Source organism: Hemitrygon akajei, chromosome 7 (genome assembly GCF_048418815.1).
Source record: "Hemitrygon akajei chromosome 7, sHemAka1.3, whole genome shotgun sequence".
Lineage (NCBI taxonomy): Eukaryota > Metazoa > Chordata > Chondrichthyes > Myliobatiformes > Dasyatidae > Hemitrygon > Hemitrygon akajei.
Genome location: NC_133130.1, coordinates 95815508 through 95839917, shown reverse-complemented (window position 1 = coordinate 95839917; position 24410 = coordinate 95815508). Strand labels below are relative to the sequence as shown.

The 24410-nt window shown below is 44.2% G+C and overlaps 2 protein-coding genes across 3 annotated transcripts in view; one reads left to right on the top strand and one right to left on the bottom strand.

Moving 5' to 3' along the window:
• The window catches only part of LOC140730700 (glycogen phosphorylase, brain form), a 107620-nt gene extending 97010 nt beyond the window's left edge, over positions 1-10610 (bottom strand). The window contains exon 1 of the mRNA XM_073051491.1: positions 10200-10610. Within this exon, the coding sequence (XP_072907592.1) occupies positions 10200-10442 (243 nt within the window). The 5' untranslated portion in view covers positions 10443-10610. The remainder of the gene's footprint in view (positions 1-10199) is intronic.
• The window catches only part of LOC140730702 (barrier-to-autointegration factor-like), a 35060-nt gene that overhangs the window by 5242 nt on the left and 5408 nt on the right, over positions 1-24410 (top strand). The window contains exon 1 of one of the 2 annotated variants that reach the window (XM_073051495.1): positions 21929-21999. The exons of the other annotated variant lie outside the window; for it this stretch is intronic. The gene's annotated coding sequence lies outside the window, so the exon portion shown is untranslated. Of the gene's footprint in view, positions 1-21928; positions 22000-24410 lie in introns of those variants that run through there. 2 annotated transcript variants of the gene reach the window in all.

The following is a 24410-nucleotide window of genomic DNA, read 5'->3' as shown; positions in this document are numbered from 1 at the left end:
TTCAATACATCTTTCCTTAAATTAAAAGGCAAAATTCCATAAGACTATAAGACATAGCAGAATTAGGCCATTCAGCCCACTGAGTCTGCTCCGCTATTCCATCATGGCTGATTTATTATCCCTCTCAACCCTATGTTCCTGTCTTCTTCCTGTATCCTTTGGCACCCTGTCTAATCAAGAACCTATCAACCTCCACTTTAAATATACCCAATAACAGCCTCCACAGCTGTCTGTGACAATGAATTCCATAGATTCACCACCCTCTGACTAAAGAAATTCCTTCTCATCTCTAGTCTGATGGGACACCCTTCTATTCTGAATTTCTGCCCTCTAGTCCTAGAGTCCCCCACTGTAGGAAATATCCTCATCACATCCACTCTATCTAGGCCTTCGAATATTCAATAGGTTTCAATTAGATCCACCCCCACCCCTCATTTTTCTAAACTCTAGCAAATAAGGCCCAGCCATCAAACACTCTTCATATGTTAACACTTTCACTCCCAGGATAATTCTCATGAATCTCCTCTGGACCCAAGCAGTGTTGCACACATGGTTGCACACATGCCATTTATGGTTGTAGCAAGAATCTAAAATCTTTTGCTGCGTAGGGAATGGGGAATGACAGGCAACACTTCATCTCCTTCTGATTTTCTGTGGTACATAGCTGCAAACTTACTATACCACAACATTCATAGGTCTTTCTTGCTTCTTGCCCCTTCCTACCAAAGTACCTCACATCTGCATTCTATATACCGTACTAGTTGTGAAATTTGTCTATTCACTTAATCTACCAACATCCCTTTTACAGATCCTGTGTTCTCTCATTATAATTTGCTTTCTCAGCATTTTTAATCAAACAAATACACCCAGGCCCTTTCACTTAGATTGCTAATATCTGAGGATCCAGAACTGACCACTGTGCTACATCACTATTTGTGGCTCACCATCATGAACATCAACCATTTACCCTGATTCTTTTCTGTTCACAGAAGCAAAATGGTTCCAAGACACAGAGCCCTCAAGTCCCTACCAGCTCAATGCAAGAGCAATCCGGCTAATACCACTCTGCTCTCTCCTTTTCACTGTTCTTCGCATTGTCTTTTCAGATACTGTATTTATGCAGTTCCCTTCTGAACACCCTGAATGAATCTCCCTCCACACAGACCCTGGCAGTGCATTTCAAACCCTAACCCCTGTAAAGAAAATTAACTCATTGGATCGAGGTTCATTTGCCAATCTCCTTTCATTTTATGCCCCCTAGTTCTCAACTCCTCTGCCGATAGCTCTTTATTCATTTCATCTACACAACATGATATTAAATACTTCAATCAGATTCCTTCCAATCTTCTCTTCTGCAAATATAAACCCAAGTCCAATAATTAATCTCGAGGCATATGTCATCTGAATCCGCCATCCCACTCCTCTGATCTATCTGTCTGCGGCATGCAACAAGGAAGGTGGCTATTCCAAATTACCGCACTGCATGCCAGAGAAACAGAACCATCTCAGCATTTTGTATGTAGCTTTCAGGACTCAGTATCGAATTCCACAATTTCAAATCACTTGTTTTTCTCTATCTGCATTAAGACTGGCAAGCTCTGCTGCAACATTTTTCCACTCGTAGCATTAAATCAGATTCCCTCTTTCCACAGAAACCACCTGATCATCTGGGCATTATCGGCATTCTCCCATTGGTTTCAAGCTTCAGCACAAGCCATGACCTAAATTTCAGAGCATTGTGTGTCCCTTTCCATGTGCTGATTGACAGTAATGGTATTTATTCCTGAACTGCTGCCCTTTTAAATCTAGAATAAATGAAACATCTTAAACCAGTCCACAAACCACATCATACGGTGTCCAAGAGAGAAAAAAAACACATTTTTCAGCCCCACTCAATGGCCACTTTATTGGGTACACCTGCACGTTTTTACAAATATCTAATCAGCCAATCATGTGGCAGCAACTCAATGCATAAAAGATGCAGACATGGTCAAAAGTTCAGTTGTTCAGACAGGGAAAGAAATGTTATCTGCGTGACTTTGACCATGGAATAATTGTTGGTGTTAAACAGGGTGATAACTCAGGAACTGCTCATCTCTTGCGATTTTCATGCACAAGTTTCTGGTGTTTACAGAGAATGGTGCAATAAACAAAAAACATTCAGTGAATGGCAGTTCTGTGAGCAAAAACACTGTTAATGAGAGAGGTCGGAGTAGAATGGTCAGACTGGTTCAAGATGAAGGGAAGGTGACAGCAACTCAAATAACCACACATTACCAGGCTATGCACAGAAGAGCATCTCTGCATGGACAGCACGTTGAACCTTGAAGTGGATATGCTAACAGCAGCAGAAATTCACAAACATTCACTCAGTGGTTATTCTATCAGATACAGGAGGTACTCTTTAAAGTGGCCACTGAGTGTATAATTACATCCTATAGCATTAAGGTAGAATTAAATATAAACAGTGATGAGGTCTGCATGCCAAACTAAACTGACAAAAGAAACAGAGGTCACTTTTCAATTTTACAAATTAGTTAACAAGTCAATCCCATAACTTTCTTCTTCCTTGAGTAGATTTTTCCTCAATACATTTGTATTTTTCTCAGAAATCTCATTTTGGTAACAGTTTCACAGACTAAAACAAAATATGCAATTTAGTGGCGTTCTGTGCCACTACCTCATTGCGTCACTACCCCATGGAAGCACCCTCATTACTGGATCAGAGTCTATGTGTACATAGTTCCACTCCACATTCCAGACATAATTCCTGCTGACACTCAGAGCACCAAGAGGAGCAAGCAGGCGTACTCAGTCTTCAGATTCATTTATCACACGTACATCAAAATATAAAGTGAAATGCACCTTTTGCATCAACAACCAACACAAACTAAGGATGTGCTGGGAAGTATTGGAGTATAAAAGTTGCATTGTTTGCTGTGTAACCAAAACTATGTAGTCAGCTTTGAACTTGCTATTTGCTATGCATGGATCCAATCTAGTAGGAGAATGAAATTTTAAGAATATAGAAAACAATGGTGTGTTAAGGAGAGGTAGCTAAGAGATGTAGATTAGAACAGGATTAAGTCAATGGGTAGAAACAATAGTGGCGGATGTCCTTGTGACACGCAACTGTAGACCGATTGGATATGCTAATGCAACTAAACCAGGAGATTGCTATAAAAAATGCTATGTACAAGGATCGGTGGGCAATCAGCGACTAGCTCGATGACTGTCTCAGCTTTGATTTGCAAATTAAAGTTTAACCCTTCTTGAAGAATCTTCTACGTCTCCTGGTCGTTTGTGGGGCATGAGAAACCACGACAGAAGCAGCCCAGAAGTGTTGCCACACGTTCCAGCCCCAAAGCATGCATACATACTATGTTCACAAAACAATGCAACACTTGCTGCCTGTTACACTGCTGGCATTTGGGGCAGCAATGAAGTTCCCCCATTGATGTACCATCCATCGCACACAGATTTAGAAAGATTCTTCATTGCTGTTTCCATAACAATTTTTGACCATTCAGGGTTATTAGCCCTGAGCTGAACCCCCAAACATGGAAGACTGGTAGACCACTCTTAGTCTGTCCTCTACCCTTTGACCTGTATGGCATGGGTGACTCAACCAAAAGCCAAAGCACCAGGCCCTGACTCCAGCAAACACAGCTCTCTGGGTCATCAAAGCATGCAAGCCTCTAAACTGTATGACAAGGTTGTGGACCTCATGGAGGAATAACAACAGCAATAAACCTCCCCAAACACACTCACATAGTCCTCCAACATCAGAATGGGGCTTTAAAAACTACAGCTGAATTATATTTTTGAAAAAGTACCTCCCCCACCATAAAATTTTCATCTGTTCTGATCATTTCAGAACATAGTGAAAGAAAGAAATATTTTAGGATTAATAAAGCAGAACTGTGTCTTCATGCTCTGCAGCTTGAAAACTGGAATCAACTTCCAGCACTCAGTGTTTGTCATTTCAAAACATGTACAAAGTGATACTGATCAATTAGTGCAAAGGTAGAGTTTATGTTAACAGTGGACACACAATCTACAGCAGAGCTTTGCTAAACAATTTATGGATAACAAGATGAATCTAGTAAGTTATTTAAATAATCAGAGACATCACACTCAAAATCATTTCTAGTCTCTGTGATAATGCTGAAACAAATCTCCTGTGCATTGGGTTTTGTGTTTTATAGGATAGCTTATATATTTATTTATTGTGTTTTCTTTGTTTTTTAGTGATCCTTGCATTTATGTTTTTAATGCTGTATTGGATCTTGAGTAACAATCATTTTGTTCTCCTTTACGTCTGTACTGAAGAATGACAATAAGCAATCCTGAACCTTAAGTACTCAGCACAACCTTCTGTGCATATCTCACAAACTTGATTGAAGTTTTTTTGAAATAGTGACGAAGATGACTGAGAGGGTAGGGTAGTGGATGTTGCCTACATTAACTTTAGTAAGGCATCTGAGCCTCAAGGTGCCTCACAATGCCCTGATCCAGAAGGTCAAGACACATGGGTTCCACAGTGATTTGGATTCAAAATTGACTTGGACACAGAAGACAGGATAGTGGGGAAAGCATCATTCTGGCTGGAGATCTGTGACCAGCAGTGTTCCACACAGATCAGCAATGGAACCTCTGGTGTTCGTGATGTACATAAAAGACTTAAATGAAAATGTAGCTAGGTTTATTAGCAAGTTTGCACACCACACAAAAATTGGTGAGGTTATGTATAGTGAGGAAGGTTGTCAAACAGCAAGATACAGAGCAATCTCCGATATAGCCAGAGAAATGGCAGATGGAGCTTAATTGAGCAGTTAAATACAAGGGAAAGAATACATTAGTGATAGGACTATTGATGTACAAGAAAGATCTTGGAATGAAAGTCCACAGCTTCCTTAAAGTAGTGACACAAGTAGAAAGAGTGATAAAGAAGTCAAATGGACACTTGCTTGCATCAGTTGCAGCACTGAGTATCAGAGACAGGAAGTCATGTTGCAGCTACATGAAACTCTGGTTAGGCCACATTTGGAAAACTGCCTGCAGCTCTGGTTACAAGGAGGATATGGATGCTTTGAAGGGGCTCATCAGATTAGAATATTACCTAACAGGAGGGGATAGAGAAATTTGAGTTGTTTTCTCTGAACTAGCAGGGGCTGAAGGAAAACCTGAATTTTTTATAGAATTATGAGAAGACCATAAGACAATGGAGCATAATTAGACCATTCAGCCCATCAAGTCTGCTCCACCATGCCGTCATGGCTGACCCCAGATCCCACTCAACCCCATACACCTGCCTACTTGCCATAGTCTTTGATATTCTGACCAATCAGGAAACAATCAACTTCCACCTTAAATATACCCACGGACTTGGCCTCCACCGCAGACTGTGGCAGAGCACCCACAATTTCACTACTCTTTGGCTAAAAAACTTTCTCCTTACCTCTATTATAATAAAGGGTCACCCCAAAATTTTGCGGCTATACCCTCTAGTTCTGGATATCCCCACCATAGGAAACATCCTCTCCACATCTACTCTATCTAGACCTTTCAACACTCAGTAGGTTTCAATGAAATTCCAGTGAGCACAGGCCCAAAACTGCCAAATGCTTCTCATATGTTAACCTCTTCATTCGCAGAATCATCCTCATGAACCTCCTCTGGACTCTCTCCAATGACAACACATCCTTTCTGAGTTATGGGGCTCAAAACTGTTGACAATACTCCAAGTGTGGCCTGGCTAGTGTCTTGTAAAGACTCAGCATTATCTCCTTACTTTTATATTCTATTTCACTTGAAATAAATGACAACATTGCATTTGCCTTCCTTACCACAGACTCAACCTGTACATTAAACTTCTGGAAGTCTTGCAAGAGGACTCCCAAGTCCCCCTGCACCTTTGATATTTGAACCTTCTCCCCAGTTAGATAACAGCACGTACTATTGTTCCTTTTACCAAAATATATTATCATAGATTTCCCAACACTGTATTCCATCTGCCACTTTTTTGCCCATTCTTCCAATTTGTCTAAGTTCTGCTGCGATTGAATTGCTTCCTCAGCACTACCTACCCCATAGACTGAGCATCTGCACAGCAAGTTTCATCTTACACAGGTGCCTGGAACATGCTGCCAGGAGTGTTGGTGGAAGTGATGTCACAGTGGTACTTAAGAAACATTTAGATAAAAACATGAACATGCAGGGGATGGATTACCTCCAGGCAGAGAGGTTTAGTTTGATTTGTCATTATGGTTGGCACAGACATGATGAACTGAACTACTTTACTCTTCTACAATCTATGTTCCATCTCTTACCCAAAATCCACAATCAGCACAGTCCTGGTAGACCCAATTTTTCTTCCTGCTCTGTAGTTGTTGGTGTTTATCTGAAATCAAGCCCAGCTAAAAATATATTTTGCTCCTTCATTCTGAAGGATTGGAAAATGACTGTAACATCAATTAAGGGTCAGCTAACACATAGTCAAAAAGTTGCAGAATCATAAACAAGTGATTCTGCAGATACTAGGAGTCCAGAGCAACACACAAGTTTAGTAGCTATATATTTATATACAATCCTTTATAATTGTTGAATGTTGTTTTTTTTTGTTGCATGCTGTGCTCTGACCAACACATTACTGCAAATTCCTAATATGTGTAAATGTATATGGTAAATAAAGTTGATCCTTGGACGAGTGTATGAAGAAAGGGTATGGAAAATAGGCAGGTAAATATCCCTGCAAACGGAAGAAGTGCTACACCTGCCCCAACACTTCTTCCCTCACCACCATCCCAGGCCCCCGACAGTCCTTTCAGGTGAGGCACCACTTCACCTGCGAGTCAACTGGGTGATATACTGTATCCGGTGCTCCCAATGTGGCCATTTATACACTGGGGAGATCAGCCGCAGACTGGAAGACCATTTCGCCGAACACCAGCGCTCAGTCCTCCAGCAGTGGCGGGATCTCCCTGTGGCCACACATTTCAATTCCACAGACCGCTCCCACTCCAATATGTCTGTCCATGGCCTCCTCTACCATCAAGATAAGGCCACACACAGGTTGATGGAGCAATGCCTTATCTCCCGCCTAGGTAGCCTCCTTCCTGCTGGCATGAACATCCAACTCACTGACCTCCGTTGATACCCTTGCCCCCCCCTTACCCCATCCCTATCTATAATTTTAGTCTGGTTCTCTTTCTCTCTCTTTCCCCCCCTCACTATAATCTCCCCCCCCCAGCCCTACCTTTCTTTCTCTTTTATTTCCCATAATTCTCCCCCTTCCCCCTAGCCAATTTCCCTTCAGCCTATCACTTCCCAGCTCTCTACTCTATCCCTCCCCCCACTTCTTATCCCCCCCTCGACCATCCCATGTTACTTCACTCCTGATGAAGGGTTTCGGCCCGAAACATCGTCACCACCTCCTCCCATAGATGCTGTCTGGCCTGCTGAGTTCTGCCAGCATTTTGTGCTTTTAGGTAAATAGGATTTTGCCTCACTAAGCACATGAAATGCACAGGGGCCATTGTGGACAGTTGGGCTGACTGACGGAAGGTAAAACCTATCTTTCCCACTGGTTATTATTCTTCATTTTCTCCTGTTCATGAAGGAATTTTATAACTCAGCGTTTTAACATAGTGTGGGGTGGAGCTGTTGGGTTAAACAAAACCAGTGGGAGCCAAAGAAATCCTAATCCTCATCCCGCAACATAGAGCGCCAGCACTGCCCAAAACATAACAAATATGAAGTGTACAGTCATACAGTCAGTGTACAGAATATGAACATAACAAATATGAAGTCAACAGTCATACAGTCAGTGTACAGAATATGAACATAACAAATATGAAGTGTACAGTCAGTCGGTGTACAGAATATGAACATAACAAATATGAAGTGTACAGTCATACAGTCAGTGTACAGAGTATGAACATAACAAATATGAAGAGAACAGTCAGCCACTGTGAAGTGTCACAGCATGAAGTGTCCCCCACCCTGCTCTCATGACTACACTCCTCCCACACCTGAAACCACCACGGTGGGCTTCACAGCTGAACAGGTGAGAAGACAGCTGAAATGTCTCCACCCAAGCAAGGCTGCTGGTCTGGATGGTGTCAGTCCCCAGGTGCTCAAAGCCTGTGCCCCCCAGCTATGTGGAGTACTTCACCATGTCTTCAACCTGAGACTGAGCCTCCAGAGGGTTCCTGTGCTGTGTAAGACATCCTGCCTCGTTCCTGTACCGAAGACGCCGCACCCCAGTGGCTCCAATGACTACAGACTGGTGGCATTGACCTCCCACATCATGAAGACCCTGGAGAGACTTGTTCTAGAGCAGCTCCAGCCTATGGTTAGGCCACACTTAGACCCCCTCCAGTTCGCCTACCAGCCCCGATTAGGAGTTGAGGAGGCCATTGTCTACCTGCTGAATCGTGTCTATCTATGCCCACCTGGACAAGCCGGCGAGCACCGTGAGGGTCATGTTTTTTGACTTCTCTAGTGTGTTCAACACCATCTGCCCTGCTCTGCTGGGTGAGAAGCTGACAGTGATGTGGGTGGATGCTTCCCTGGTGTCATGGATTATTGATTACCTGACTGGCAGACTACAGTACGTGCACCTACAACACTGTGTGTCAGACAGAGTGGTCAGCAGCACTGGGGCTCCACAGGGGACTGTCCTGTCTCCCTTTCTCTTCACCATCTGCACTTTGGACTTCAGCTACAACACAGAGTCTTGCCATCTTCAGAAGTTTTCTGATGACTCTGCCATAGTTGGATGCATCAGCAAGGGAGATGAGGCTGAGTACAGGGCGACGGTGGGAAACTTCGTCACATGGTGTGAGCAGAATCATCTGCAGCTTAATGTGAAAAAGACTAACGAGTTGGTGGTGGAGCTGAGGAGGGCTAAGGCACCAGTGACCCCTGTTTCTATCCAAGGGGTCAGTGTGGACATGGTGGAGGATTACAAATACCTGGGGATACGAATTGACAATAAACTGGACTGGTCAAAGAACACTGAGGCTGTCTACAAGAAGGGTCAGAGCTGTCTCTATTTCCTGAGGAGTCTGAGGTCCTTTAACATCTGCCGGACGATGCTGAGGATGTTCTACGAGGTTGTGGTGGCCAGTGCTATCATGTTTGCTGTTGTGTGCTGGAGCAGCAGGCTGAGGGTAGCAGACACCAACAGAATCAACAAACTCATTCGTAAGGCCAGTGATGTTGTGGGGGTGGAACTGGACTCTCTGATGGTGGTGTCTGAAAAGAGGATGCTGTCCAAGTTGCATGCCATCTTGGACAATGACTCCCATCCACTCCATAATGTACTGGTTAGGCACAGGAGTACATTCAGCCAGAGACTCATTCCACCGAGATGTAACACTGAGCGTCATAGGAAGTCATTCTTGCCTGTGGCCATCAAACTTTACAACTCCTCCCTCGGAGTGTCAGACACCCTGAGCCAATAGGCTGGTCCTGGACTTATTTCCACTTGGCATGATTAACTTATTATTTAATTATTTATGGTTTTATATTGCTATATTTCTTCACTATTCTTGGTTGGTGCGATTGTAACGAAACCCAATTTCCCTCGGGATCAATAAATTATGTCTGTCTGTCAAAAGTACGTGCAGTGGAATATAACTTCTCCAAATGCGTGTTTCCCACCGGATGCTCCATTAAAATTATAAACAAATTTTATAAAAAGTGCCTCAGTTACTCCGCAGGTTTCAATGAGTTCGGAGAGCAAATATATATTTTTAAAAATTGGAATATCAATACGGTACCAGGCGAAGTTACAACGGGAATACGTGCTATGACAAATTGAAAGCTTAACGCCAATTATTTAAAACTCCACTCTTACCCTCTAAAACAAGGCAGGCTTTATTTGGAATATAACCTCTGGAATTCTAAATAAAATAAACAGGGCGCTTAATATTTTGAAAACGGATGCAGAAAATGAATGGTTGTGTTAGATCAGCATTTACTGTTTTAAAGTATTTGAATATAATTTTTTTTGCTGTTAGTATTGTACAAACCTCTCTCTCTCTCTCTCTCTCTCCTTGCATTTTTAATTTTAATGAAGGGCGCTCACGAACATTGGGTATGAGCAATTTTAGACAAGGGTTGAGACGCGGAAGAGTTGACGATGGCTCGGGAGGAAAGGGGATGGACTGTGGAGCATTGGCCTCACCCACCTTCGGATCCTTCTCGTAGTAATACTGCTGGGTACGGATCCAGCGACCCACCAAGTGGTCGCGGATGGTATGAGCCAGGGCAAAGTAGTAATCCCGGGGGGTTGCGACGTTCCTGTCCTTGACCAGAGTGAAATGTAGATGCCTGTTGAAGCCTTTCTTCAACTCCACCACGTCCCCGAGCTCTGCGATTCCCCGCACACTGATCTGCTTCCTCTTCTCGAAGTCCGTCAATGGGGTCGCCATGGTGTACCTTTGCCCGGGTAGATGGGGAGCTACTTCGGGGGTAGTGGGTTTGCAGACAATTAAAGTGCACGGAACTCCGGCTAAAGTCGCACTGAGAGCCGAAAGGCTGGTTAGCTACCTCCCGTCCTTCCTGCTGCGAGACGAACTACGTGCGTAGCTCATTGGACACAAGAAGATGGAGGGTGGAGACAGACAGGTCCAACATCCAAACAACGCTGCTGTTCTGCACCTAAGCGTAGCCGGGGAAATTCAGGCATGCCACCGCTGTCTCATCCAATCCACGGCTGAAGACTGAACCCCGTATGTAAAGATAAACACCTAAGAAACTCTTGCATCTCATGAATTGCATCCGACCACGACAGAATATACCGCATATAAACCGAGCAAGATAAATTATCCCCTTAAAAACACGGGGAAAAGTATCACCCCAATAACAGAGAAATTGAGTCATAAACAGTAGATATCTCAAATTGTGAGATAAACTGCACTTTCATACTGCGCCAAATAGAAAGGAGTCGCGATCTCAAAAACGGAGACATCTTGCCCTATAAAGAGTGCTAGATAAACTCGGAGACAATTTGAACCACCATATAAGATACGATGATTGATATTCCCACAAACAAGTAATGCAAGTTTAAACAGAGCAATGCCACATAAATAATCAGATTCCTCAATCACGCGCTAGATCTGTTCCACCTGAAAATACAGAGATTTGTCTCAGTCAGTTGCAATGTAGGTTGCTGAAGTGTAAATGGAATCTTTCACTGCCCGTGTGATTATGTGACTGAAAGTTCTCTCAGATACATACTGAGGTGAATCGCTGATCCCATAAAAAGGGAAAATCTGCAGCTTGAGGTAAATTGCTCTGGAATGCAAGTGTTGACATACTTCAAAGTTCAAAGTAAATTTATTATCGAAGTATGTATAGGTCACAATATATGATCTTGAGAATCTTTTTTTGCAGGCATTCACGGAAAAACAAATAAGTACAATAGGATCAGTGGTGCAAAGGAACTTGGGTGTCCTTGGGTCTCGATAGAATGGGTGTGGAGAGAATGTTTCCTGTAGTTGGGGAATCTAGGACCAGATGGCACAGCCTCAGCTATCTGTGGCAATGAACTCCACAGATTCACCACCTTTAGAACAGAGATGAGGAGAAACTTCTTTAGCCAGAAGGTGGTGAATCTGTGGAATTCATTGCCATAGACAGCTGTGGAGGCCAAGTCACTGGGTATATCTAAAATGGAGGTTGATAGGTTCTTGATTAGTCAGGGCATCAAAGTTATGCAGAGAAGGCAGGAGAATAGGGTTGAGAGGAATAATAAATCAGTCATGATGGAATGGTGGAGCAGACTCAATGGGCTGAATAGCCTAATTTGTTCCAATGTCTTTGAAATCAATGAATAGCTACACACAAAGACTGACAAACAACTATTGTGCAAGAAAGACAAACGGCAAGCAAATAAATAAATAAATAGATAGATAGTTAGATAGATAGCGAGAACATGTGTTGCCGAATCCTTGAAAGTGAGTCCAAAGGTTATGGAAGCAGGTTAGAGTTGAGGAGAGACCATGCATGTAGTCAGCCAGACTGAAGCCCCACACAGAATATCAACTTTATCTGATGTATTTTCAGGAAGGTACTGCTTTGTACAGTTTTACAGCTCTAGCGACCATCCTGACCATTGGTGCTGTCTGTGTGGAGCCTGCATGTTCCCTTTATAGCTTGCTTGTGACTCCTGTGTGCTCCACGTCACTCCACTGTCCCAATGACATGCAGGTTGGTAGGTTAATTGGCTACTGTAAACTGTTTTTGAGTGTGGATGAGTGGTAGAGTCTGAGGAGAGCTGATTGGAATGTGGGAAAAACAAAAATTGGGATTGCTGTAAGTTCGATGATTGGCAAAGAGTTGGTGAACTCAAAGACCTTGTCTATGCTGCATGATTATATATTAACACTGTAGTGGCACACTATTGCATCCTATCAATGGTAATGCAAATTACACACCCAGGCTGTTTTCCTTAATGACACGGGCTGCACTTCCAATATGGTGACAGAATGCACCTCCCTCTTATTAATAAACTGCTTTGCCTTTAGTAAGAGCAAGAAGTTGCAACCTGTATAAATGGCTAGCAGATTAGGTCTCATTTTCAGAATATTATTGCATTGACAACAGAGAAGCATAGTGGTTAGCACAATTGCTTTACAGCGGCGGCTATCACTGATTGGGGTTCGATTCCTACGGTTGTTTATAAGGACTTTGTACATTTTCCCCGTGACCGTGCAAATTTCCCCTAGGTTCTCTGGTTTCATCCCACATTCCAAAGTCGCTTGTTTAGAGTTAGGATTAGTGAGTCATGGCATGCTATGTTGGCGGCACTTGTGGGGTATCCCCAGCACAATCCTCAACTGCATTGGTCATTCATGCAAACTGACACATTTCAATGTATTTTTTGATGTACGTGTGACAAATAAAGTCAATAAAGGTAATTAGCAACACACACAAAATGCTGGAGAAACTCAGCAGGTCAGGCAGCATCTACAGAAAAGAGTAAACAGTCCACATTTCAGGCTGAGACCCTTCAACAGGACTGGAAAGGAAGGGGAGAAGTAGAGCAAGAAGGTGGGAGGAGGGAAGGAAGAAGTACAAGGTAGAATGTGATAGGTGAAACCATGAGGGGAGGGGGCGTTGAAGTAAAGAGCTTGGAAGTTGATTAATGAAAGAAATAAAGGACTGGAAAGGGTGGAAAATGATAGGAGAGGACAGAAGACTATGGAAGAAAGGGAAGGGAAGGAACAGCAGAGGGAGAAGATGTAAGGAGATAAGGTGAGAGAAGGAAACAAGAATGGGGAAAGGTGAAGGAGAGGGGTGGCCAGTTACTGGAAATATGAGAAATACCATCAGGTTGGAGGTGACCAGAAGGAATATAAGGTGTTGCTCCTTGAACCCGAGTGTGGCCTCATCGTAGCAGTAGAGAATGCCATGGACTGACATGTCAGATTGGGAATGGGAAGTAAAACTGAAATGGTGGCCACTGGGAAATCCCACTCTCATGGCAAACAGAACAAAGGTGCTCAATGGAATGGTCTCCCAATCTATGTTGAGTCTCACTGATATACAGGAATCCACAGTAGGAGCACCAGATACAGTAATGGCCTCAAGAGACTCACAAGTGAAGTGTCGCCTCACCTGGATGGACTGTTTGGTAGTGAAGGAGGAGATGTAGGGGCAGGTGTGGCACTTGTTCTGCTTGCAAGGATGTACCATGAGAGAGATCAGTAAGGAGGAACAAGTGGACAAGGGAGTTGTGCAGGGAGAGATCTCTGCAGAAAGTAGTGCGGAGAGTAAGATGTGCTTGGGATTGGATCCCATTCGAGATGGTAGAAGTTATGGAGAATTATGTGCTGGATGCGGAGGTTAGTGGGGTGATAGGTAGGACAAGAGGAACCCTATCGCTGGTATGGCGGCAAGAGGATGGGGTGAGGGCAAATGTGCATGAAATGGAAGTGATGCAGTTGAGGGCAATGTTGAATGTAGAGGAAAGGAAGCCCCTGTCTTTGAAGGAGGACATCTCAGTTGTTCTGGAATGAAAAGCCTCATCTTGAGAATGGATGCGGTGGAGATGGAGGGACTGAGAGAAGGGGATGACATTTTTACAAGTGACAGGATGGGAAGTATAGTCCAGATATCTGTGAGAGTCAGTGGGTTTATGAAAGATATCAGTAGATAGACTGTCTCCAGAGATGGAGACAGATCGAGAAAGGGGAGAGAGGTGTCAGAAATTGACCAAGTAAATTTGAGGTCTGGATAGAAGTTGGAGTCAGTTGATGAAATTGACGAGCACTGTATTGGTGCAGGAAGCAGTATCAATGTGGTTGTCGATGTAGTATAGGAAGAGTTGGGGAGTGATACCAGTGTAGGCTTGGAACATGGACTATTCCACACAGCCAACAAAAAGGCAGGCATAGCTGGGGACCCATGTGAATGCCCATGGCTACACCTTTGGTTTGAAGGAAGTGGGAGGAGCCAAAAGGAGTAATTATTGAGGACAATTTCCACCAGATGGAGGAGAGTTGTGGTGGAGGGGAACTGGTTTGGTCTGCTGTCCAGAAAGAAGTGGAGAGCTTTAAGGCCCTCCTGATGGGGGATAGAAGTGTATTGGAATCAGACATGCTTTGTGAAATTGAGACGATCGGGGCAAGGGAATTTTATGTCATTGAAAAGATCAAGAGCATGTGAAATGTCATGGACGTAAGTAGGAAGGGACTGAACCGGGGGATAAAACAGAGTCAAGGTATGCAGGTTCTTTTTCAATTGCCTCCATCTCTGTTCCTACTTCTTTGGCAAGGATTCTCCAGCCTTCATTGCTGACCCCTTCTCCTGTCTTCATCCCTCCTCCTCTTCCTGATCATCCCATTCTGGTCTTCTGCCTTCTCAACATTTGTTTTTAATTGCCATCTGCCAAATTTCTCTCCTTCACCATTCCCCATTCCTGTTTCCCACTCCTTACCTGCCCATCACCTCCCTCTGATGCTCCTCCGCTTCCCTTTCTTTCATGGTCTACTGCCCTGTTGGATTCCCCTTTCTCCAGCCCTTTATCTTGTTCACTAATCAACTTCCCAGCTCTTTACTTCACACCCTCCCCTTCTCCTGCTTACACCTATCACCTGCCACCTTGTACTTCTTCATCTCCTCCCACCTTCTATTCTAACTTCTCCCCTTCCTTTTCAGTCCTGACGCAGTCTGAAACATTGACTGTTTACTCTTTTCCATACATGCTGCCTGGCCTTCCAGTATTTTGTGTGTGTTGCTTTTGATTTCCAGCATCTGCAGGTTTTCTCATGTTGGTAATAAAGATAATTATTTGGTTTCTCTTCCTGTTTCACTATTTCTGGACCTCCCAAGGATTCATCTGTGCCCCCTCCTGTTTCTTATCCAGATGTTAGTCATTGCTGACATCACTAAAAAACATGGTCCATTGCTCATACTGACAGCACCCAACCCTGTCTTACTATTTGTCATAACCCACTTTCAGAGAAGGAAGTGCTCTCCACAAATAAGAAACATTGTATTGCATATGGATAATGATATAACTTCTACTTCTGTGTAATGAAACAAACTGCACCCCATATAAATAAAATTGCATATTTCACCCTCTCATGAAATAAAATTAACATTTCACAGCAATAGTGAGACAGATTTCACTCTCCCACTTCCAATGTTCCTTCTGAGTTGCGTGGACACACCCGTGCACGTAGCCTTTGTTGTCGTGCAGCTGGAATTTTCTCTTACATAATGTTAATATAATTTTAAAATTTTGCGAATATACTTTTGAAATCTGTTAATGTAATTGAGATAACCTATAATTATGTTAATATAATCCATAAATTTTCTAAATAATAAATATGTCACAACCTTTACTTTGAAACATTTTAGAGCTTCAACATAATTACATTTTCAGTGTTTCAAGTTGCAACACTAAACACAGAATGGAAGTCGGTAGCTCTTTGTTAATAAACTGCAGGCCCACTGAATGCTGATGCCATCTCGTCAAAACACTTTACTTTTGCTATTGTGCCTGTCAGTTGTTTTGACTGCCTGAAATCGTTTAGTTGTGTTGTGAGTTGTAGTCTATGTTTGATGTGCATATTACAAAACAAAAACATCTAAAGTGCTGTGCACTTGACAGGCTGTGTAAAAATTTCCTGCTCAGAGCAATAGTTGGTTCGAGCAGCTGTAAAAAAAAATTAGAGGAGTGGTGCCCACCTCGCATATAAGTGCTGTAATTGTACAAACCCCCATTTCCAGAAAAGTTGGGATATTTTCCAAAATGCAATAAAAACAAAAATCTGTGATATGTTAATTCACGTGAACCTTTATTTAACTGACAAAAGTACAAAGAAAAGATTTTCAATAGTTTTACTGACCAACTTAATTGTAATTTGTAAATCTACACAAATTTAAAATTTGATGGCTGCAACATACTCAACAAAAGTTGGGACAGAGGCATGTTTATCATTGTGTTACATCACCTTTCCTTTTAATAACACTTTTTAATCATTTTGGATCTGAGGATACTAATTGTAGTAGATTTGCAATTGGAAATTTTGTCCACTCTTGCTTGATATAAGACTGCTCAACAGTCCGTGGTCTCCGTTGTCTGATTCTCCTCTTCATGATGCACCATACATTTTCAATAGGAGATAGATCTGGACTGGCAGCAGGCCAGTCAAGCACACGCACTCTGTGTCTACAAAGCCATGCTGTTGTAGCCAGTGCAGAATGTGGTCTGGCATTGTCCTTCTGAAATAACCATGGACGTCCCGGGAAGAGACGTCGCCTTGATGGCAACATATGTCTCTCTAAAATCCTAATATACGCCTCGGAGTCAACAGTACCTTCACATACATGCAACTCACCCATGCCGTGGGCACTGATGCACCCCCATACCATCACAGATGCTGGCTTTTGCACTTTTTGCTGATAACAATCAGGATGGTCGTTTTCATCTTTGGCACGGAGAACTCGACGCCCGTTTTTTCCAAAAACTAGCTGAAATGTGGACTCATCTGACCACAGCACGCGGTTCCACAGTCTTTTGGTCCATCTGAGATGAGCTCGGGCCCAGAGAACTCGCCGGTGTTTCTGCATAGAGTTGATGTATGGCTTCCTCCTTGCGTAATATAGGTTCAGGTTGCATTTCTGGATGCAGCGATGGACTGTTAAGTGACAATGGTTTTCCGAAGTACTCCCGAGCCCAGTTGGCTATAATTGTCACAGTAGCATGACAGTTTCTTAGGCAGTGCCGCCTGAGGGCTCGAAGATCACGTGCATTCAACAGTGGTTTCCGACCTTGCCCTTTACGCACTGAGATGTCTCTGAATCTTTTCACAATATTATGTACTGTAGATGTTGAAAGACCTAAATTCTCTGCAATCTTGCGTTGGGAAATGTTCCTTTTGAACAATTCTCTCACAAATTTTGGCACAAAAGGGTGAGCCATGACCCATCCTTGCTTGCAAAGACTGAGCCTTTGATGGACGCTACTTTTATATCCAGTCATGATACCTCACCTGCTACCAATTAGCCTGCTTAATGTGGAGTCTTCCAAACCGGTGTTACTTGAATATTCTGTGCACTTTTCAATCTTATTTTAACTCTGTCCCAACTTTTGTTGAGTGTGTTGCAGCCATCAAATTCTAAATTTGTGTATATGTACAAAATACAATTAAGTTGGTCAGTAAAACTATTGAAAATCTTTTCTTTGTACTTTTGTCAGTTAAATAAAGGTTCATGTGAATTAACATATCACAGATTTTTGTTTTTATTGCATTTTGGAAAATATCCCAACTTTTCTGGAAATGGGGTTTGTATATTTATTTATTCATGGGATCTGGAAAACAAAAGACCAGTTCATATTTTTCAGTTCTGATAAAGGATCATTGACTGGAAGGACTGAATCTATTTCTTCCCTCCCCTTTGTACCCCCATGACCTACCCCAGCCACTCCCCAGGATGCTGCCTGACCTATATATAGAGTACTGTTTTTGTTCCAATTTTTATTACCTATGCCTAATTTTCTGTAAGAAGGTGCTAGTTCGATAGCCTCCTGAAATGCTGCCATCTGTGGCTAAGGTAGTCTCATAGCTAGGTGTTCCATTCTGATCAGAAATACGAATGAGATAAATGTCCTTGAGTGATATTGGAGCTGAACTCAATCAGGCAAATTAAAATATTCTATCGAACTCCAGCTTTGTATCACTGAAATAGTGGAAAGGTTTTATGAAGACAGAAGTTGAGTTGTAAATACAATTAACATTACACACCCAAGAGATTCTGCAGCTGTTGGAAACCCAGAGAAACAGACAAAGCAGCAACCATGGAAAGGAATAGTGACAACTGTTCAGGGCAAGACCCTTCATCAGGACTGGAACTGAGGGGGAAGAAGCCAGAATAAAAAGGTAGTGGGAGGGGAAGGAGTACAATCTGGGTGACAGATGAAGACAGGTGAGGGTGAAGGCAGGTGGTGGGGGAGGGATGAAGTGCAAACTGGGAGGTGGTAAGTGGAGAAGGTAAAGGGCTGAAGAAGAAGCAATCTGATAGGAGTGATAGGAGAGGTCAGTGGACCACAGGAGAGAGGGAAGGAGGAAGAGCAGCGGGGGGGGGGGGGGAAGTGATAGGCAAGTGAGAAGAGGTAAGAGGGGAGTCAGAATGGGGATTGGAAGTGGGGGGGGGAACCACTAAAAGTTTGAGAAATGATGTTCATGCCATTGGGTTGGCGGCTACCCAGATGGAATATGAAATGTTGCTCTTCCAACCTGAGAGCAGCCTCAGGGCAGTAGGAGGAGGCCATGGACCAACATGTCGGAAGGGAATGGGGGATTGGAATTAAAATGGTTGACCAGCAGGAAATCCTGCTTATTACAGACCTGCTCAACAAAGCAGTCTCTCAATCCACGTCAGGTTTCACTGATGTAGAGAAGACTGTATTGGGAATACTGGATACAGTAGATGACCCCAAAAGATTTGCAGGTGTAGCATTTCTTCTGCATAGTAGGGGATTTGAGGGTTATGGGGAAAAGGTAGTTAGGTGAAAATGAGTCAATGGCCAGATCAGCCATGATTTTACTGAATGGCAGAGCAGATTCGCCAGGCCAGATAGCCTACTCCTGCTATTTCTTATGTTCTTATGCTTGCAGGGATATACATGATGGACAGAAGATGAAGGAACTGAAAATAGCTTTCTATAGAAGACTATTCTAATACTACCCCTCCAGTGATATCCTGGAATTAAAATAACTGGCCTTCAACGAGCACAAATACCTTCCTTTCTGCAAAATATTTCTCCAGCCAGAGGGAAGTTTTACTGTTGATTCCTATAAATTTCAATTTTATTCAGACTTTCTTAATTGCAGGATCCATCAAGTAATCCTATAATGTCAAAGCACTTCTGGAATTTAGTTCTGCCCATGTTTGGAGTAATGTATTTAGGAACAAGTAGTCATAACTGAAACTGTCCTAAAACATTTTCCCTGTAGTCCTACTGTCATTGTTCTCCTCTGAAAGTTACCTAATCTCTTTTCAATATACTTCAGATTTTATCAGCATCCTGTGGACTACTGGTCCAGGTCTCTTGATCATTAGTCCAGTAACATAACCACTGCAACACCATACCACAGTAGAGTATGCATTAATGATTAGAAATCATTCTGATGTTTTGGCCACTTCCCATTCTGACATGTCTATCCATGGCCTCCTCTATGGTCACAATAAAGCCACCCATAGTTGGAAGAGCAATATTGATTTCTCTATCTTCTGGTAATTTCTCCCCCACCCCTTCTCTTTTTCCTTTCCCCATTTTGGTTGTCCTTTCACCCCCCCCCCCCCCCCCATTTTCTTCCTCTGGTGTCCCTCCTCCTTCAGTTTGTCCTGTGGTCCACTGATCTCTCAGATTTCTTCTTCTCCAGCCCTTATTTTTTCCACTGATCACCACCCAGCTTCTTACTTCATCCCCCTCTACTCTATCACCTACTTTCCAGCTTGTATTTCTCCCCCCTACCCCCCCCCCCCAACTTCTTATTCTGGCTTCCTTTACAGTTCTGAAGAAGGGCTTCAGCCGGAAATGTCGACTCTTTATTCCTCTCCATAGATAACGCATACGGTGTATTGGCCTTCATCAATCATGGAATTGAATTTAGGAACCGAGAGGTAATGTTGCAGCTATATAGGACCCTTGTCAGACCCCACTTGGAGTATTGTGCTCAGTTCTGGTCACCTCACTACAGGAAGGATGTGGAAACCATAGAAAGGGTGCAGAGGAGATTTACAAGGATGTTGCCTGGATTGGGGAGCATGCCTTATGAGGAAAGGTTGAGTGAACTCGGCCTTTTCTCCTTGGAGCGACGGAGGATGAGAGGTGACCTCATAGTGGTGTATAAGACGATGAGAGGCATTGATTGTGTGGATAGTCAGAGGCTTTTTCCCAGGGCTGAAATGGTTGCCACAGGAGGACACAGGTTTAAGGTGCTTGGAGGTAGGTAAAGAGATATCAAGGGTAAGTTTTTTTACACAGGGAGTGGTGAGTGCATGGAATGGGCTGCCGGCAACAGTGGTGGAGGCGGATACGATAGGGTCTTTTAAGAGACTTTTAGATAGGTACATGGAGCTTAGAAAAATAGAGGGCTATGGGTAAACCTAGTAATTTCTAAGGTAGGGATGTGTTTGGCACAACTTTGTGGGCGAAGGGCCTGTATTGTTCTGTAGGTTTTCTATGTTTCTGTACCTGCCCCGTGGAGTCCCTCCAGCATTTTGCGTGTTGCACTGGATTTCCAGCATCTGCAGGTGCTCGTGTCTTTACACGACCTTAAACAAGTCTTCGTCGATGGAGAGAAAATCTCGGCCAGGTTCACACTAAGAATAACACACGGTACTGGAGGTCGCCTCACGCAGGGTGGCCGGGGAGCGCGAAGGCGGATCACGTGGAGTGGCCGGGGAGCACGAGGGCGCGTCACGGGGAGCGCGAAGGCGGATCACGTGGAGTGGCCGGGGAGCACGAGGGGACGTCACGGGGACTAGCCGGGGAGCACGAGGGGACGTCATGGGGAGCGCGAAGGCGATCACGCCGAGTGGCCGGGGAGCACGAGGGGACGTCACGGGGACTAGCTGGGGAGCACGAGGGGGCGTCACGGGGAGCGCGAAGGCGGATCACGCGGAGTGGCCGGGGAGCGCAAAGGCAGATCACGCGGAGTGGCCGGGGAGCACGAGGGCGCGTCACGAGGAGCGCGAAGGCAGATCACGCGGAGTGGCCGGGGAGCACGAGGGCGCGTCACGGGGAGCGTGAAGGCGGATCACGCGGAGTGGCCGGAGAGCGCAAAGGCGGATCACGCGGAGTGGCCGGGGAGCACGAGGGCGCGTCACGGGGAGCGCGAAGGCGGATCACGTGGAGTGGCCGGGGAGCACGAGGGGGCGTCACGGGGAGCGCGAAGGCGGATCACGCGGAGTGGCCGGGGAGCACGAGGGCGCGTCACGGGGAGCGCGAAGGCGGATCACGCGGAGTGGCCGGGGAGCACGAGGGGACGTCACGGGGAGCGCGAAGGCGGATCACGCGGAGTGGCCGGGGAGCACGAGGGGACGTCACGGGGAGCGCGAAGGCGGATCACGCGGAGTGGCCGGGGAGCACGAGGGGACGTCACGGGGAGCGCGAAGGCGGATCACGCGGAGTGGCCGGGGAGCACGAGGGGACGTCACGGGGAGCGCGAAGGCGGATCACGCGGAGTGGCCGGGGAGCACGAGGGCGCGTCACGGGGAGCGCGAAGGCGGATCACGCGGAGTGGCCGGGGAGCACGAGGGCGCGTCACGGGGAGCGCGAAGGCGGATCACGCGGAGTGGCCGGGGAGCGCGGAGGAGCGTCACACTGGGTAGCCAGGGAGCGCGAGGGCGCGTCACGTGCGCCGGCCGGAAAGCGCGAGGACGGCTCAGGCGCCGCCGAGAGTCCGGCCGGCAAAAGGCGAGAGGAGAGAGCGGAGCAGGAAATTGACCTGTGGAGAGGAGGCGAAGGTGGGAGTCAGGGCCAGCTTATGTTGTGCGAAATGTTAGTCATTTACAGGAGATACCAGTTTATGCACATCAGGCTTCCAAAACTTGATAATAACCAGTCAGCGATGAAGTCGGGGTATATACTTCGGCCAGAACTCCTTGAATGTGAGAACTGCACTTTACACCGACTTGAGGGAGCTGACAGGATCTTGGCTTTATATTGCTTCCAAAAGATGACATCGAAGAGGTGCACAGGAGCAGAGGCCTGGATTTTTTGTGCCTCGGGCATCTAGTGTGTTTCTGATTCACTAGAATTCAAGGGAAGTGCTCAATAATGCATTCATATGTTTTGAGACAGGTATTTTTGCTAGATCCTTTGAAGCCTTTTCTTGAACTCCTGGTTGAGGATGTATGCTCTACTCCCCTCCACTTTTTTTTCGCCAACCCTTGTAATACCATGTTCAACTAAAATAAATGTGGATTAAAAAATACATCAGTAACGATAATTACAAAACTACTGGATTGTTGTAAAAGCACATCAGCTGCAATAACGTCCTGCTTTCCTTTCCTGATCTGGCCTATATGTGAGTCAGCAATATTGCTGACTCCTCACCATTTCCTCAGGCAATTAGGAATGGATTTATGCCAAAAATGTACACATCTATGAATGAATAAATTGCAGGCATGTTTTAATACTTGCAATGCCTTTTCAAACTGATTAATGAAAAGAGTGAATAATGATTTCCGAAGTGTTGTCAGTTGCATGTGATGGAATATAACTATTATAAATGCCTTCAAATCCAGTGCTGCAGCTTCAATTTAACCTTGACTTGGCCCAATACCAAGGCACATTACTCCCCACCATCGGTAATAGCTGTAGGAGACTTTGTCTCAAGAAGGCATCATCACCAACTGGGCCATGCCATCTTCTCACAGCTACCACTGGGCAGGAGGTACAGAATCTTGAAGTTTCCCACCATCAGCTTCAAGAACATCTACTTCCCTTCAACCATTTAGTTCTTGAAACAACATTATAATTTAGCAACACATGGCCACATTTATCATTTTGCACTAAAATAGACTGTTTTGTGTTTTTTCTTTAAAAGTTGTGTATGATTTATCATTTATGCTTTTCTTGTGCGTGCTATGTGCCTGTGCTGCTGCTGCTGCAGCAAGTTTTTTATTGCCCCTGTACTTGGGCACATGGCAATAAACTCAGTTTTGACGTTGACACTTCTCTTGGGTATATTGTCTGTAAGTAAATGATGCAGCAAATATTGGGAGAAAGAAACATTGATCATTTGCAATTGATAGTTATCTTCCAGTCAACGGAAATTATTTTACACAAAAGGTTGCAGTGTCAAATTTAAGTATTTGTTTGCCAAGACTAAACAGTCAGAACTGAGGCCTCACTAATCATGTAAAGGCATTGGAGAGATACTTTGTTTAAAAATAAGATTCGGATTGGAAGATTGAAAGGCAAAGTATAACTTTTGTTTTGCAAAAGAATTAGGAATGAGAATAGGTAATTCAGTTCTTCAAACATGCTCCACCATTGAATAATATCTTGGCTGTATCTGCCTCAGTGTGATTTTTATTTCTTTTTCTAACTTTATGATTCTAAGCATCTTAGGCAGCGCAGCGCAAGGATCTGCTCCATATCCATTCTGAGGACCATAGCAAGAGTTTAAAGTTTCAAAGAATTAGCTCTCATTCTTTAAGAACTCCAGAGAATGCAGGCCTAATATAGTTAATTTCTTCTCTTGGGCAAACCTCCAATTCCAGGACCCAGTATGGAGAACTTTTGTTGCATCCCCCTTGTCAAATTTGTATATTCATTATCAGATAAGAAGACTAAAATCATTCTTTTCCAGGTGTGGTCTCACCAAGGCCCGAAATAATTCCCTAATTTGTAGTGAAAACATAATGCACTTAAATATTTGATCTGGTGTTTTTGCAGACTATCAGGTTGGTTTTCTTTTCCTTCTAAGCCCTGTCCCTATAGCTTCCCGGGAAGCATCCAGAGCAAAGGCTCTGCAGTCACCCACTAGACTCAGGGATTTGGATTTCAGAATCCCGGAATTCCTAATCTGCACACTTTACAGATAGTGTAATCTCAGAGCTGTTACTAGTATTTAAACAGAGCCTTTTGTAGAGTCACAGCATTGTAGGGAGATACAGCACAGAAACAAACCTTATGGCCCACAGAGACCTAATCAATCATTAAGCACCATTTATATTAATTCTACATTAATCTCATGTTTTACTCTCCCCACGTTCTCACTCTAGATTCCAGTACTCACTATACATTACTGGCAAATAACCTAGTGTTGGGGGGTGGGGTAGGGGCAGTTGAGTTGACAACAATATTATTGAAAGATGGGAATCGGTTGTGTAAATATTTCTTGTTTTACTGGGTGCCTTAGCTGAAT